The sequence below is a fragment of the Oenanthe melanoleuca genome, chromosome 2 (genome assembly GCF_029582105.1).
Source record: "Oenanthe melanoleuca isolate GR-GAL-2019-014 chromosome 2, OMel1.0, whole genome shotgun sequence".
Taxonomy (NCBI): Eukaryota; Metazoa; Chordata; class Aves; order Passeriformes; family Muscicapidae; genus Oenanthe; species Oenanthe melanoleuca.
This window is the reverse complement of record NC_079335.1, coordinates 135,793,665-135,809,903: the sequence shown is the minus strand read 5'-3', so window position 1 is coordinate 135,809,903 and position 16,239 is coordinate 135,793,665. Positions and strand designations below refer to the sequence as shown.

The 16,239-nt window shown below is 38.5% G+C and overlaps 1 protein-coding gene across 10 annotated transcripts in view; it reads right to left on the bottom strand.

Moving 5' to 3' along the window:
- CREM (cAMP responsive element modulator) overlaps positions 1–16,239 on the bottom strand; it is a 38,740-nt gene that overhangs the window by 7,343 nt on the left and 15,158 nt on the right. For 5 of the 10 annotated variants that reach the window (XM_056485519.1, XM_056485515.1, XM_056485514.1 and 2 more), the window contains 3 exons: positions 13,456–13,547; positions 13,168–13,313; positions 6,758–6,901 (listed from right to left, as the gene is read on the bottom strand). In XM_056485519.1, the coding sequence (XP_056341494.1) occupies positions 6,758–6,901; positions 13,168–13,313; positions 13,456–13,547 (382 nt within the window). Of the gene's footprint in view, positions 1–3,266; positions 4,189–6,757; positions 6,902–13,167; positions 13,314–13,455; positions 13,548–16,239 lie in introns of those variants that run through there. The other 5 variants (XM_056485517.1, XM_056485521.1, XM_056485516.1 and 2 more) reach the window with 3 other exon arrangements.

Below are 16,239 nucleotides of genomic sequence, written 5' to 3'. Positions count from 1 at the left end.
TAACCCCAGCCTGCAACTGAGCACCACAGAGTCACTTGTTCACTCCACCCACACAGCTCCACAGCTGGATGGGGTTAGAAAACTCATAGGTTGAGATGGGAACAGTTTGATGGAAATAAAATAAAATACAATAAATGTAATGAAAAGGAAAATAACAAAAAGAAAGATAAATAAAACTATGAAAAATAACTGATGCAAAATAAAAGCAATTGTTCACTACTCACCAACTGATGCCCAGCCTGTCGCTGAGCAGCAGGCCCCAGACCCTTTTCCTACAGTTTATATGTTGAGCATGATGCCTCATGGTATGGAATATCCCTTTGGCTATCTGGGGTCAGCTGTTCTGGCTGTGATCCCTCACAGCTTTATGAGCACCCCCAGCCTACTCACTGGCAGAGCATGAGAAGCTGGACAGTCCTCGACTTAGTGCAAATACTGCTGAGCAACAATCAAACAACAAATGTGCTATCAACATCTCTCTCCTCCTAAAACCAAAACACAGTACTGTACCAGTTAACAGGAAGACAATTAACTCTATCCCAGCTGACGCTAGGACAACTTGGAAAAATAAAATGTAGACAAAAACATCTTGGGAAGGCTGACAGGTTGAGCAGTTAAGACTATAGGAGTAAAAAATTAAACTTAGCAAAAATATACTATTATTCTTGCTATATTAATGCAAGTACCTCACTAATTCAAATCAAAAAAAATAGAATCAAGTTGTCTTTAGACTACAATTCCACAGCCATGTCCTGAAATCATTATCAGCTTAAACCCTGTGCACCTCCCCCGCTCCAGTCCTGTGGGTAAAAGTGTTTGTGGAATTACAAGATGAACTGGACCAGTGAACTGACCTGGATAATCCCCCGGGGATGTGGGAGGGAGGAAGGGAGGGAGGGAGGAAGGGAGGGAGAAATCAGCCCAGAACAGCCCTGTGAGCACTGACAGGCAGCTGCCATGAACACAGGGCTTGGTCATCTTGTACATCTACAAGGGAACTGCTTAACCCTTTAAATCCTCCACATTTCTTAGCAGTCCCAGTCACGCCAATGGAAAGATAGCTCACTAATTATAAAAATGGAATTTTAGCAACCCTTCAGGCTCACATTTATGCTGGTCACATTACATCCATCTTACAGACTCTATGGTAAGAGCTACCTTTTTCTATCTCATCACCAGGTATTAAAGAGATGGTATCTTAGTTTGCCTTAGCTACAATGAATTAGAAATCAAGCAAACCATTTTGTACATCAAGTCATGGGGAGCACTCCACAACCCGGATCACCTCAGCTTGGCAAGACCAATTACTTTGTTTTCTGTGTCTGATTTATACTCAGATGGCAGCAAACAGGACCTACTGCAGCCTTTGTGCAGAGGACTCAGTGCGACCATGTACCTCCAGCAAGACTTAACAAAAGCAAGTCCCTATCTCAGCTGGGATCAGCAAACACCACTGGTAAGTGTTCTAGTCTGAGCAGGTACCAGTAGTGGCAGTCTCTGCCTGACAGTTGTCTCACTTATAAACCTGCCAGCACAGGAACACAGAAAAGTAACTATTCTGGTGGTAAAGACCTTACAAATCCAGACACCACCATCCAGATACAAGAAAAAAGCATAGCATAACATTGGCAAAGTATCTTTTAGCTGTGCAATAATATATGTTCTATGATACATCATTGCAAAAAAATATTTCAAAGCCTGAAAAATGTTTTGTATATTATCTCAAGGAACTACAGTGCAACTGATTTCCCTTTGGACCTTTGGAAAGATGAAAAAGGCTTTAAACAGAGTGGGATAAACTTATTTTTTTTCAAAGTTATTTGAAGCCTAGTTATATATCTATATTACAGGGAAGCATAGCTTCCATTTCAGCATCTGAGAAAAATGTCACACACACTTCAGACTGACAAATTTCTGTGGCTGTTTCTAATGCAACACTTCACAAAGATTTAATGTAACTCCTAAAGTACCAGAAGTAGAACTGAGAGTGTTAACAAAGCAACAAACCTGGAGTTGGTGCACTTCCCTAACACACTGCCCCAGGTAATTTTTTTTTAATCCTTAAAATGTAAGGGAATAAAAATCACTGAAATCCTGAACCTTTAGTTGCGACTTACAAACAAAAAATTAAGAAAGCCAAAAGACAACTACTGAAAAAAAAAACAAGCTGAATTTAAAAAAAAAATTAGAAAAGCAACTACCTCTTGGAAAAAGTAACTTGCTGAACACTAGAGAGCATCCCTGCACTCGAGTTCTTTCAGTGACTATCCAGGAGAAAAAATGCCCAATGTATTTGGACGCTTATTCTCCCCCTCTGTGAGTCATAATGGTGGGACTTGATTATCAAAGGGTTTTTAACTTCACCACTAAACTGGCTACACGAGCATGAATCATTATCCCTTTGAGCATTAGAAACATCGACCTGGAGCAGATATTTATCTCTGGATTAATGAAACAACGTGCACCAGCAGTGAGCGGCAGCACGTAGGAGCCGGCAGGGAAGCAGTTAATGTTACCGAGCTGCCGGAGGCAATTGACGAGGCAGAAAGGAACTGACTAAATCGCAGCATGACTTGGAGCTGACGTCAATGTGTATCTTGTTTGGAGTTTAACTTTTCCAGTTCCCTACTGCAACACGATTCCAGGAAATCTAATGACGTCAGCCTTTTGAACTCAATTAGCTGAGGAACAGACCATTTTAACAGTGGAAGAGAAAACAAGCAGGCGTTACAGTACTTCAATTATTGCCCTCAAATTTGTTTCCATTCAGTGTTTTTTTAAAAATGGTAGCATAGGGTTGATTTACACTGCTGAAACAGTTTCTATACAGCTAACCTTAAGCCCATGGCTATCAAATTTGTAGTGTCTATTGCTCAATAAAAAAGGGAGTTGTCATTTTTACAAAAAAAAAAAAAAAGCAATTATAAACACAGTAACATATATGACTATCGCCACAATAAAGAAAAATGCAAAAGTAGAGTGGTGGATTGTTTTCAGCAATCCTGAATCAAATAATAAAGACCAATTACTGAATCAATCTGTGCAAGAACTCAATGCACTAGCAGTGATTTTTTTTCTTTTTCCCCCAAACGGAACTGTTAAAATTGCCCTGGAATGCTACACTAAGTAGATAGAATCAGAAGCTATTTGTATGACTTTAGAGATGGAAGAATTACAGCAACAAGTTAAAAGAAAATATCACAAATATTAACTAAACACTGCACAGGCATACAAAAATACCATTTCAAAAGCTAAAAAATTTTTACCTGTTTCATCTCCTGTTACAGCCATGGTAACTTCTGCACACACGATTCTGCTGTTCCTCTACCAGAGCTCAGCATGAACTGTTCCAAACTACCAAGCATGTGCAGGATTACAAGCAAGAGCACTGACATCACAGTGACCTCACTTGCTTACCACTGTCATTAACATGCTCCATCACTGGAACAGCTCACTGAAACTGCAGCCTGAAGAATTCCTTTTCCAGTAAACCTGCTATTTTTTTTCCTCTTCCATATTGTTATAATTCTAGCTTTGTTCTTTTCCCCTGAATTATTCATAAAGCTAGGGAAAGCACTCACCACAAAGCAAGCTGTTAAGAAAGACCTGAAAATTCAAAGCACTAACTGATAGAAATTAAAACATGGTTCTAGCATTCATGAATGAACCCAAATGATAGTGTCATGATTGGATAGAAAATAGGAAATTTAAAACAGACATGCAGTTGTTTTAATTGGCACAGTTCCACTAAAAGGCAGAGAACTCTGTTGGACAGACATGCAAGTCAGGAAAGCTTAACAAGCTGTAACGACTAGGTAAATGAAAGGCTAGAGCTCCTTGCTTTGCAGGAAAACCCACAACCCACTCATTTAATTTCAGTGAAAAGCTTCAGAAATTATTTAGGAACACTCCAACAAAGTAAGTCAACCTAATGCAGTGATTTCAGATACTGTAACATGCAGAACAGTAACTCTGAGTAAAGGCTACCTCTTCCCCCTTCTCTCCCTTTCCAAAATATGTCCAAGAGATCTGGTTCACTTAGTTTTAAAGTAGAATATAAAAAAACAAAAAACAACTCAGCTCTAAGAGAGTTACTCCTTATTTACATCAATGCAAGTGAAATTAGTATCAGACCAAGAGTCAAAGCACTGGTTTGTATGTAGGGCACAGCAAACTTCTAAGGTCTTTGCAACAAACAAATTCAGACTGGTAATTTATCAACTGTGAAACTGTGATGGATGGCAGCAATGGAAGCATCAATGTTTGCACTGATGTTCTGTGTTTTACATCCTGTTTACAGGAGTGCTCTGTGGTTACAGGACCACTTCAGGATCATATGTACAGAAGATCAGAACTAAAGCACAAGAAATTAAAGCCACGGATTTCAAGTATCACTAACAATATAATGAAAACATAGATCGCACTAGAATTTTTTCTATAACTTTTCTACACTCATTTTCACTAATACTCAAACACTTTCTTCTTCAGCTTGCAAAGAAATCCTTAACCCTTAATGTATTAGGAAACTGCCCAAACACTAACACTGCCTCTTATTTTGTCTATGTAAATTTGTAGTAAATACAATGTCACTCAATTGGATCAATATATTTGGCACTTCTATCCTAATATTCTTTTGCACCACAGGTTATCAGAAAATACCAAGCACAGATTTTATGTCACGTTATCCATTATTACATGAGATTCATTAACATATACTTTAGAAAAAAATAACAATACATATGCTATCTGAAAGATTCTGAAACAGAATCTGAAACAGATCTTTTCTGCTTCCAGGTATTTGTTATATTATTTTCTTCTTCTACTATTAAGAAAAAAAATTATATGCTACTTACCCAAAATTATTATAAAAATATGTAAATGGTAAGCTTATTAAGCAGAGTATTTTTCTATTATAATCTATGCTATCACAATATTAGGTGAACAACTACAAAGTGTACATAAATGACCAGTGTTCATAATCTGTATTCCAACAGACTTTCTAGCATAGACAAGATGACCTGTAGTAAGGACATTTCAGACACTTGTATATTCAACTTATTCCATTGTGATTGACCCAGGATTGCTGCCCACATACAACTGTATTACTATAAACATCTTCAAGTGCTTTCACACTATTTTTATGCATCTCTTTTTTACTATAGAGGTTTTGTTTTTTCTAAAGATTTTCTAATATCAATAGCATGTAGGATAAGTTGAATCCTTTTATCTTCTCATAATCTCCAAGCTCATGCTCACTTACTGTTTGCTTCGTACTTTCCCTGTATATGTTAGGCTGCATTTTTCTTCTGTGTTAACGGCTATGAGGCTCACTAAAGCACAAAGGAATAGAGAATTCCAGGAAATAAACTTCTCTGAGCATGGACAGAGAACAAATCGATTTAGTTAAAAGTATCTGGATGCTTCCAGAAACATGATACAGAAGGTATTCAGTAACTGTCTCTGAATCCATTTTGAAAGTTTCCATCACTGGCAGAACACTTAATGGGCAATTCCAACTTGTGGAGCCCATTGCTGAGACTGAGTAGCCCTGTCAGAGAACAGCACTGTAATGGAGAGCCTGTAAAGGAAAATCAGTCAAATGGAATTCTCAAGGACTGAAATGCTGCCAGATAAAATCCTCAAATGCCGTGTTTCTTTACAGACTTGGAAAGTTTTAGGAAGCAGCTGAGGAGTTATTCTCTCTGCCCCTGATGCCAAAGCTCTGAAGAATCAAAGGAATACCTATAAAGTACTACAGTTATCCTGGAGAGATGGAGGTGGCCTCTGATTTAAGGGATGTGTAGGCGCACGCTTAGAAAACATATTAGACTTGTAGTCAGAAAAACATGCAGTACTAGAGTGGGAAATTGATTTGGAGGACAGCCAAATTTGGGTCTTAAGGCTTTGTTAAGAATGTATTCATAATAACATTTAGGGAAATTGTAACCATACTCTCTGAAGAATAAAAACTAACATTTGGCTAAGGCGTTTTCATCTTATAGTCTTAATGCACTTGAAATGCTTCTGGAAAGTCTTGGGACGACAATGTATTTCAGCATGTATTTGATGACCCTCATCCACTCCATGAATATATATCTAAATCCTTCCCAGCTCCACTCCTGGCTTATTTCAGACAGCTGTTTTGGCTTAAGAAAGTATTCATACAGCCCTCCCTCCCTACTTCTATCAATAATTTTTAAATTCTGTATATCATCCATAGCTATTAATTTAGCATCTCTATAGAGAAATCTCTCTCCCATTTTCAAAGGTTTTCATCACATCATGTGTGCACTTTATAAGACCTTCAAAGTGTTCCTCTGTGAGAAAACTAGCTTCAATAAAGGATCAGTTTTCTAGTAACTGCAAGAGCCATAAGTTGTAAGGAAATACAGCCCTAAATATATCTTAAAATCTTCAGAATTTGTGTTTTATTAACATTAACTGCTGAAAAAAACAAATTCGTTTCATATATTAAATGATGAGCACCTTCAGCATCTCACTTCAATCCGTAAGAGTACCTTTATTCCAATTAAACATGTCTCAAAATCTGGACAAGAGAATCCAAAGGAGAAAGTGATGTTATACTGTTATTTCATTCTTTACTAAGCAGAAAACCTGAATCCCTTTCTAAGACTCTTTCATCTTGCCATGAGTATTTTACCTAATAGAGCAATAATGCCAGCACAAAATAAAAAATCTTTTAAGAAAAATTGTTTAATAAGAAAAAACGAAAATGGAATAGACTAATAAAACATACCTTGAACAACTACTGGGCTTCCAGGAACAAAAAACTGTTGTGTGCCATCAGATGACTGTGCTGCATATTGCACAATGGTAGCACCTGGCTGAGGAGCTCCTGAATTTGTCACAGTCTGAATTGTACCACCTTGAGATATGGTAACTAAACAGAAAAACAAAACAAAACAAAGAAGGTAAGTTAGGCAATAGAAAGACATAACACATGCTAAAAAACATGAAATAAACTTCTAGGACTCCTGGTCCTCTCCTTGCTTAAGGATAAAATGTACAATAAAACTTAGGTAATATCAATACTGATTTCCACAAACATAAAGCCTGTTGTGTAGTCTTCTATGCCATAAAAAGCATGTGTTCAACACATTTTATCTCTATGTTTCCAGAAATATTAACTCTACTAAAATAGTTTAAATATGGGGAAAAATAGAAGCTCCTGGCCATATAAAAGTGTTGTTTTAAATACTAACAGAGAACTTAATTTAAATTTAAAAATTCTTACAAAAAAGTTGCTTACTGACTCTCAGAAAACAAAAACCAGGACACCAAGACAAAGGAAAAGAAAGTTGTCTAACACTAACAATCCTTTCCTTAGTGTAAGAAAAGGATTAGCACAACATTTAACCAGATTGTACACAGTTGTATGGAGCCCAATACTCATGTAAAAAGAGAAACAGAACAAAGTGGGATTCTTCCCTCAATCTAATAGCAATATTAAAAAAAACAAATGTACTTTCCCCATTAAAAAAATCATACTGCATCCTTGCCATAATCAAGTATTTATAAAAATGTAATTCCCTAGAGACATTGTTAATTGTATATTCCTTTTGAAATTAGCATTGCCTTTGTTAAACACAGAAATATCATTGAACCATAGAATGGCTTGAGCTGGAAGGGACCTCCAAGATCATCTAGCTCTAGCGCCCTTGCCATCTTCCACTAGATTAGGTTGCTCAGACTCCCCATCCAACCTGGCCTTGAACACTGGGATGAGGTAGGAAGTATTCTTCCCCACTTCTTCTGGGCAACCTGTTCCAGTGCCTTGCCATCCACAAAGTGAAGATTTCATCCTAACATCTAAATTAAGTCTATCCTCTCTGTTTAAAGCCATTGCCCCTCATCCTATCACTATATTCCCTGATAAAGAATCCCTCCCTATCTTTTCTCTAGGCCTCCTTTAAGTACTGGAAGGCTACTGCCAGGTCGCCCTAGAGCCTTCTTTTCTTCAGGCTAATCAATCCCAAAGCTGCCAACCTGTCTTTATGGGAAGGCCTCCAGCCCCTGATAATCTCCATGGCCCTCATTTGGACCTGTTCAAGCAAGTCCATGTCTGTCTTGTGCTGGAAACTCAGAGCTGGATGCAGCACTCAAGGTGGGTCTCACCAGAGTAGAGAGGCAGAATCCTGTCCCTCAAGCTGTTGCCCACACCGCTTTGGAAGTGGCCTAAGATCTGTTTGGCTTTCTGGGCTGCAAGCACACATTGCCAGCTCATACTCAGTGTTTCAGCCACCAGCATATCCAAGTCCTTTCAATCCACTCATTGCTCAGCCTATATCCACATTTAGGATTGCCACAACCCGTACACAGGACCCTGCACTTAGCCTTATCATGAAGTTTGCATGGGTCCACCCCTCTGCCACAGTCCCTTTGGATGGAACCTCTTCTCTCTACCGAGCTTTCAGTATCAATTGCATCATTTAGCCTGGTGTCACATGCAAACTTTCTGAAGGTGCATTCAATCTCACCTTCCACATCTCCAGCCAAAGATATTAAATGGTCCCAAAAGATATTAAGTGGTCCCAAACCAGATCTCTGAAGGACACCACTCATCACTGGCCTCCACCTGAACATCAAGCTATTGACTGGAGCTCTTTGAGCCAGGTCCTTATCCACCAAGTGATTCACCAGACAAATCCACATCTCCTATGTTAATTAAAACAACCCTGACACTTTTAGCTGAGAACCCAATCCCCAAGGAGTAAAAACTCTTTTCTTCCCCAAAAAATATTTAAATTATGAACATCGTATTTAAAGTGATCTGAGATGTTATGAAAGTCAGGCATAAAAAAAGATTCAGGCTTGCCAAGTCCTCTGAATTAATTGTGAGATTACACTAATTCATGCCATTCTTGAAGGTTCAGCTCTGCTTATCTCAATACAGGATTTGTTAGATACCTATGTGAATTTTAGAGACTGCTGATTTCAAATGCTCTGTTTTGACAACAGTAGGTCATTTCAAAAGCTCAACTTCAGATATAAACACTTGAAGGAGACTGAGATTGCCAAATCTCAGCAGCTGAATTAGCTTCTTTTCGGGGAAAACATGGAATTCCTCTCGTTCTGAATTAAGTTCAGAGCCTTGTCTGCAATAATGAAACACAGGTCAGCATGGACCTCCAGTCCTGCCCTTGGAATGAGTAGTATGTAACATAGGGATTAGTTGGGTGCTGCACACAGCCTCTGCAAGGCATTGACGAGAAGGGGAAGAGTGTGGCAGGGTGCAGAGTGCAAGATGTTTCAGTCTGGCCTCCAAAAAAGAAACTGCCTCATTTTAGGACAGGACAAAAGAGAAAAAAGCAAGAAAAGTAAAGCATTGTATCCTCTACTCTTCACAAAGTCCAGGACAAGAGCAACAAGGTTTGTCAATTCTACCCCCCAGAGAAGTTATAAAGAGCCAAATTCTGCCTCTCAGCACCAGGAATGGTACACCTATACCATCACAGAACCATACCACATAAACCCCAATCAGTTTGGCTTCCTAAGCAGTTAAAAACAAAAAACATCAGCACAGATTGATACAAAGCTCTTGGCTCCATGGTGAGCCTGGGTAAACAATTATGTCACAACTGTCCTGCAATTATTCATTCAGATCAAAATTCAGTAGTTAATAAATAAAAGTGAATTACCTCCATTAACTGCCTCCCTTATGGGACTGATTCCTGCCATATTCCCAGAACAACACACTGCCACCCCCCTCATTCACTGTCCTGATCTCAACCACTACACACACTTTGCTGTGCTGGAACTCTACTGAAAACTGGGCCTTCTATGATGAGTACAGGACTTTCCTAGACAGACCTTGTAGCTGCATTTCATGAAGGTGGATGGGTGCAAGAGGTATCTTCTCTTCCAGTTAGAAGTGAAGACAGTACTAATACCACTCTCTGAGAATGATCATCAGCTCTAATCCAGAAAAAAAAAAAAATCACATCTTTTTCCCCTCCAAAACTGGAAATGGAACTAAAGTTAGTCTTTCCCAAAAGATTTCTTAATTCTCCAACTGTTAAAAGTCTGTTCTAAGACAGCAAGTAACCCAAACAAATAGCAAAAGATCTAGTAATATTCATCCCTTCTGCATTTTTTCATTCAGATCATCATGATATGCATAAGGAGGCAGGGGGATGGGGAGGCTCATTAACACACTCTAACTGAATGAACAACTCTTGCACATTAGACTATTACCGTAGGTGAGCAACTAACAATTTTTTTCAGTATTAAATAACCAACATGACAGATCTACAGCCAACAGAGAAGGTGTGTTATCAGATGAGAATACAAGGCAGCACCTTGTGCAAAACTACTCATTTTCCTGACAGAAAGATTACATATATGTTGATCGAGATAGCTGGCAAAGACATTTTATCTGGTCATGTCAGTCTGTCTGCTTCCATAAGCCAAAGCCAAGAAGCTCCAAGGAAAAAGGTATTTGGAAACCATGGCAACATACCATTCTGGCTGGTGAAAAGTAAGTAGAGAACAGCCATCAATGCTGCTAATAGACAAAAATACATTTGTTTCCCAGAAAAATTTACTTATCAAGTTCTTCCAAAAAAGAATCACCCCAGACATCCAGACATAAACGTACACTCAAAATGATCTTTACAACTAAACTGCCTTTCCTTTGCAGGAATAGAAAAAACAGCAGAGAAAAAAAGGATAGAGCAAATGTATTAAGATAACACCTCTTTTAAACCAAGGCACACTACAGATGGCCCCAGTGACACTGCAAGGCCAGTTCATTGCCACGGACACTGCACAAGCTTTAGGCATAAACCACTGGGTGCCTGCACAGGAGAACCTGTGCAGCCCATGCTGGCCAGGGAGAGAGGAGTCCTCAGGCACAGTACCCACAGGCAGAAGCACAGAGCTATTGACAGCAGGCATAAAGATGAAGGAGGTACATGGAGTCACCCTCTGCATCATATCAGTCTAAAATAAACACTGAAGTTTCTACATTCCCACCCAGTGCTCCTGGGTTTAGCTAACAGCAGCTCCTGAGGATCATAGGCAACCAACAGGATGGCTCAGAAACACCTCAGATCTGTGCTCCATACATGTAAAGACTAGGGGTCAACAGCCAAGCTCTCATCAGCAAGTTTCAAATTAAGACCCCCATTATTACAATACTTTATACTTGCTACCACCTGGCCTAACTAGAATTAAAATACACAGACTTTGCTGAGGCAAAAGATATTTTAAGTTACAAAAATGAGCTTTTAAAAAATATCAAATTCATGAACTAACAAATTCAGCAAGAAAAACTATTTCCAAGAAGAAAAACTCTCAAAATGAAGTTTTTGAGCCAAAACCAAGAGAGTCCATGAAGGCTGACATTGCATTCTGAAGCAATGCTCAATTATGATGAGAACCTAAATTACAGAGCACATATTTTAGGCTAAAACTATAACTTACTCAAAGAAAAAGCAGCAAAGAACAGAAATTTCCCAAGCTTGGCTTATAGCCAAGTTTAAATTACGACACACAAGATTTAATTAAATTTTTGTAGATTCTATTCTCATATTGTCTGTCATGCTGTTTCTTAATTTTCAGAAGTAAATGGAACTTGAATTCAATTGAAATCTAATGTCTGACTGAACAAGAAAGCAAACCCTTTGAATTTTCTTGTTCACTTAAACACTTCCCTATCACTATTGTTTATAGGTGTGTTCAAATGAAAATATATTCCCCTAAGAATCACCTCCTGCAAGACACTGCAGTCAAAGTACAACTCTGGCTTCCAAGAGGAAGCTATGATTAAACCTAAGCTCTAAAATTTCTTAGAAATCCTATAGGTTTACATGCTCACTAGGCAATTATAGCACAGACATTATAACGCTTTTTCTTAAGCCTTGAGATAGCAAATATATATATATTCTTAATTAAACCTAAGCAAAACCAAAAATACAATTCAAAATTTGAAGAAAAATATTTAATTTTTCTTAGAATACAAGAATACATGAATACATGCCAGATTCTGTACTGGATAGCTGTAACTTAGGACTACATTCTTTTCCACAGAAAAGAACAGATCCTGGACATCACACAGCAAACATTTATTTCTATAGCTTACAGAAAGGGTAACAAAAGCAGCCTAGGGGCACAAGAAAAATTACTTTCTATGCTGAAAGGGCAGATACTAGAAGCAAATTCTGTCTTCTCACCATTTATAATTAGTTTAGTTGCATAAATTAAAAATAACTGAAGAATTCTAAGGGTGAGTAGAACACAACTAGAGCCATTCTATCATCGTTTATATGCCAGTGCAGTGTTTTAATGGACTTCCTCTGTTTTCTCATTTCAGGAAAAAAACTCCACAACAATTCTTATGCAATCTTCCTGTCATTATATCAAAGGAAAAACACCTGCACTTTAGTGCGTCTACTTATGAAAAGACATGAAAAACCCCTACAAACTGTAGGAGTGAAGCTTTATAAAATACATAATTTAAAAAAGAGTTGTTATTATAGAGTTATCCAAACTGATAACTGATTATCTGACTATGTCCAAAGAAGCCACAGCGTGTAAGTTATGCAACACTTCTACTACAAATACAGGAATAAAAATATCCAAAAGCAAATCTACAGAACAGAACTGTGAATGTAACTTTTAACTTGCATTTGGATGATGTATCAAATGTTGGAAATTATGTTTCAGGTTAATTCTGTGGTGAAAATGTAGATACTTTAAAACCGGTGACAAAAAGACACAGTTCTTTTAAGAAAGAAAATTAGAACTTGCAAGTAATTTAATATTCTGACCTTACATTTCAAAAAACTATACTTGCCATTTCATATAATGAATAGCAATAATACATAGCAAATCAGAAGAATTTGAAACTGCAATGATTTGTATCATTAAACGTTCACATAAAAGAGTCAACATTTTTCATTTCAGCTGAGCTTTACCCCCACATTTTTATGCACAGAACTCTAGAAGGACTGTATCTAGCAGCCAACAAATACTACAAGAAAGAGACTAAGAGTCTATAACTTAAAAATTAATAATTACTTAGAAATACAGAATCTCTTACTCTTCTTCACCAAAATCAAACATCCCGACTGCATCATGTAACTGCTAGAAATAAAGCTGTGCTATGTATGTTCTGCATCATCACATAGTACATTTCAAACATACGGTATTGCCCTGTGTTAGTATGATACAGGCTGGTTGGCATGGCCATTGCAGAAATACCAGAAGGCGTTCCTTCATCTTCTGACTTCTCTTCTTCTTCAATCTTCGATATCGCAGGAGAATCTGATGAGAGCTCATTCAAAATTTTTCTAAAAAAAGAATGTAAGTAATTTTATGCACTTGGAAATCTGCACCCATATGAAAATCAAAGAACTGACTTTTATCAGGCTGTTTTGCTGTAATAAATAAGCTGCCTTTAAAACCAGCAAAACCAAAATTAAAAGTCCTTACCGGTATGAAGGCCTTCTTGAAAGTATTTCCCTACGTTTTTGAGAATCAGTTATCACTTCTGATTGTGCAGCTTCATCTGCAATCGATGCTACCTGTAATAGCAAAGTTCCTGAAATTCATAACTTCATTTAAAAAAAGTAGCAGCAGAGTAAAATATTTTTTTTAAATTCCTTCCATGTTTACATATGGGAAGTTTGTAGACTTATTTATCACTAATCATGTGATTTTGTACTACTTTTTCCAACACAAATTGCAAATTCTGAGGTTGCCCAGACACAGCCACTCAGATAACATTGTCCATTTGAAAAAGGAAAAAGTCAATATAATCCAGGTTACTTTTTTGTAAATGACACTTAGAAGAAGTATTGGAAAGAGATTTCTTTAAATATAAAAACATTATAACATTTAATTAGCTCTTAAAGTGAGGCCAAACATCTTAAATACAGAATACTGCATTAATGTGTCTTAAATAATATTATGAAATATAAAAGTTTCTTCACACCACACCAAAGCTATTTAAAAATAACTTTATTTAAATATACACATTTATTAGACTTACTAACACATTCATAAACACAAAGACATTGCTTAGCAATGTTCCATGCATTTTGGAAGTGCCTGAGAAGTCCACAGTACCTCATTTGCTCAGACATTTTAGTATTTTTATATATTCTTCTTCTGTTAAAATTACCCCAGACAACATTAAGGCCTAGTGCTGAATCCCACTCTTGATCAGCGCCTATCTTACTACACAGAACTGAAAGTCATTATTGAACAAGGAAAAGGCATTATTTTCTTGGAGTCTTTTAATTACTCAGAACTACTGTTGTGTTGAGATTTCCAAATTGAAACAGTGTGAAAATCTTTTTACATGAAGACAGACCAGACTGCAGTTTCAGATTAAGCACTTTGTTAAACTAACACTGAACAAACATGATGTAAGAGACCAGTAGAATTCAAGTGCTTGAACCAGCTGCAGTGGAAGCTCAGAGAATACAAGGAAGAGCTCTAGAATTAATGCATCTGCCAGTCCTCAGTGTTTGGTACTAGAAATAAAACCTGCCTGACCTCAACAGAAAATGACTGTCTGGAAGTTCTGGAAATTTAAAGGCCTGGGTCACTTCAACTACACCTTGAACTACACCATGAAGGAACTGCGGGGCTGTTGCAGAAGAACACTGTCTCTTCACTTTTAAATTTTATTACATTACATTTCTGTGTGAAAATATTTAATGTAGCCTCATTTTGCTGGGTAATATACAACAAACATCATTAGAACTCTGTGTCTGCCACCTAGGTAGTGAGAGTTACATTTGCATGTGTACAGATGTATAGCTCCAAACCAGACATCAGAGTTGACTGCAGAGATGCAGGTGCTTCAAGAAGTCTGTATTCCTCCTTTTGCAGGAGAGACCAATGCTGAGCAGCAGAGAGAGATCCTGAAAGACATTTCCCTCCCAATATGTCTTCAACAATCTCCTTATGGATCGACCTTCAAGCCTCTAGCATAATCTTTCAAAAGTAAGATAGTATTGCATAGCCAAGAAAGAGCTTGGGCACCCTAACTCAAAACAGTATTTTCATTCTGCTGGGGCATGGGGGTTAATAAATAACCTATTTATCCCAGGACAAACAGCTTGAAAACAAGACCTCAGTTGTCTTTAAATGATCACATTCCCCTAACAGCTACCAACAGACCGCCTAATTTGTGAACATGGCTGAAGAAGTTGGGAACAGCCATACTCTAGGAAGAGGCTAAGGAAATCACAAGACTATTTAAGCATTTTTATGTGTGTGCTGGTTTAGCACAGCCCATATTTTGGTAGCAGAAGGGGCTGCAGAGGCAGCTTCCCTGAGAAGTGGCTAGAAGCTTCCACAATGTCCAACACAGCCAATCTCTGACGGCTCTGAGGATGGATGTGCCACTGGCCAAGCCTGGGCCAGTAAGAGATGGTGGTAACACCTCTGTGTTAACATATTCAGGAAGAAATCAAAATAAAGACTGGGGGCATAGTTTCAATTCTAGCCAAAAAAGAGGAGGAGGTGAGAACGTGTGAGGAAACGACATGGAGACACCAAGGCCAGTGGAGGAGGAGGTGCTCCAGATGCTGGAGTCAAGATTCCCCCGCAGCCTGTGGTGATGACCATGGTGAAGCAGCTGTGCCCCTGAAGCCCGTGGGGATCCATGGGGGATGCAGAGATCCACCCACAGCCCATGGGGGAGGTGCCTACACCAGAGCAGGTGGATGCCTGGAGGAGGCTGTGATGCAGTGGGAAACCCATGGAGAGATAGGTCTTGCCCTGTAGTTGGAACAGCCTGTCCTTTGAGGACTGGACCTTGTCGAAGAGTGACCCATGCCACAGCAGTTTTAGGAGGACTGTTTGCCCGTGGGAGGAACTCACATTGAAGCAGCTTTGGGAGGACTGCTGCTCAAGAGATTGGAGTCACACTGGAGAAGTTAACGGAGAACTGTCTCCCATGGGAGGGACTCCACAGTCACACTGGGAAACAACTTCCATGCCTGTGCAGCAGAGGAAAACCTTGGGTGACGAACTGACCAAAACACCCACACTTTGTCTCCCTGCACAGTCAGTGGGAAGGAGGGAGGGGCTGGGGGAAAAGAGGTGTTTATAGGGGCTTATTTTACTTCTCATTATCCTGCTCTGATTTTGTTAGTAATAAATTCATTTTATATCTTTAAGTTGAGCCTGTTTTGCCCTTGGAGCTTATCTCAACTCATGAACCCTTTGTTAAATTTTCCCTCCTCTGCCCAGCTGTAGCAG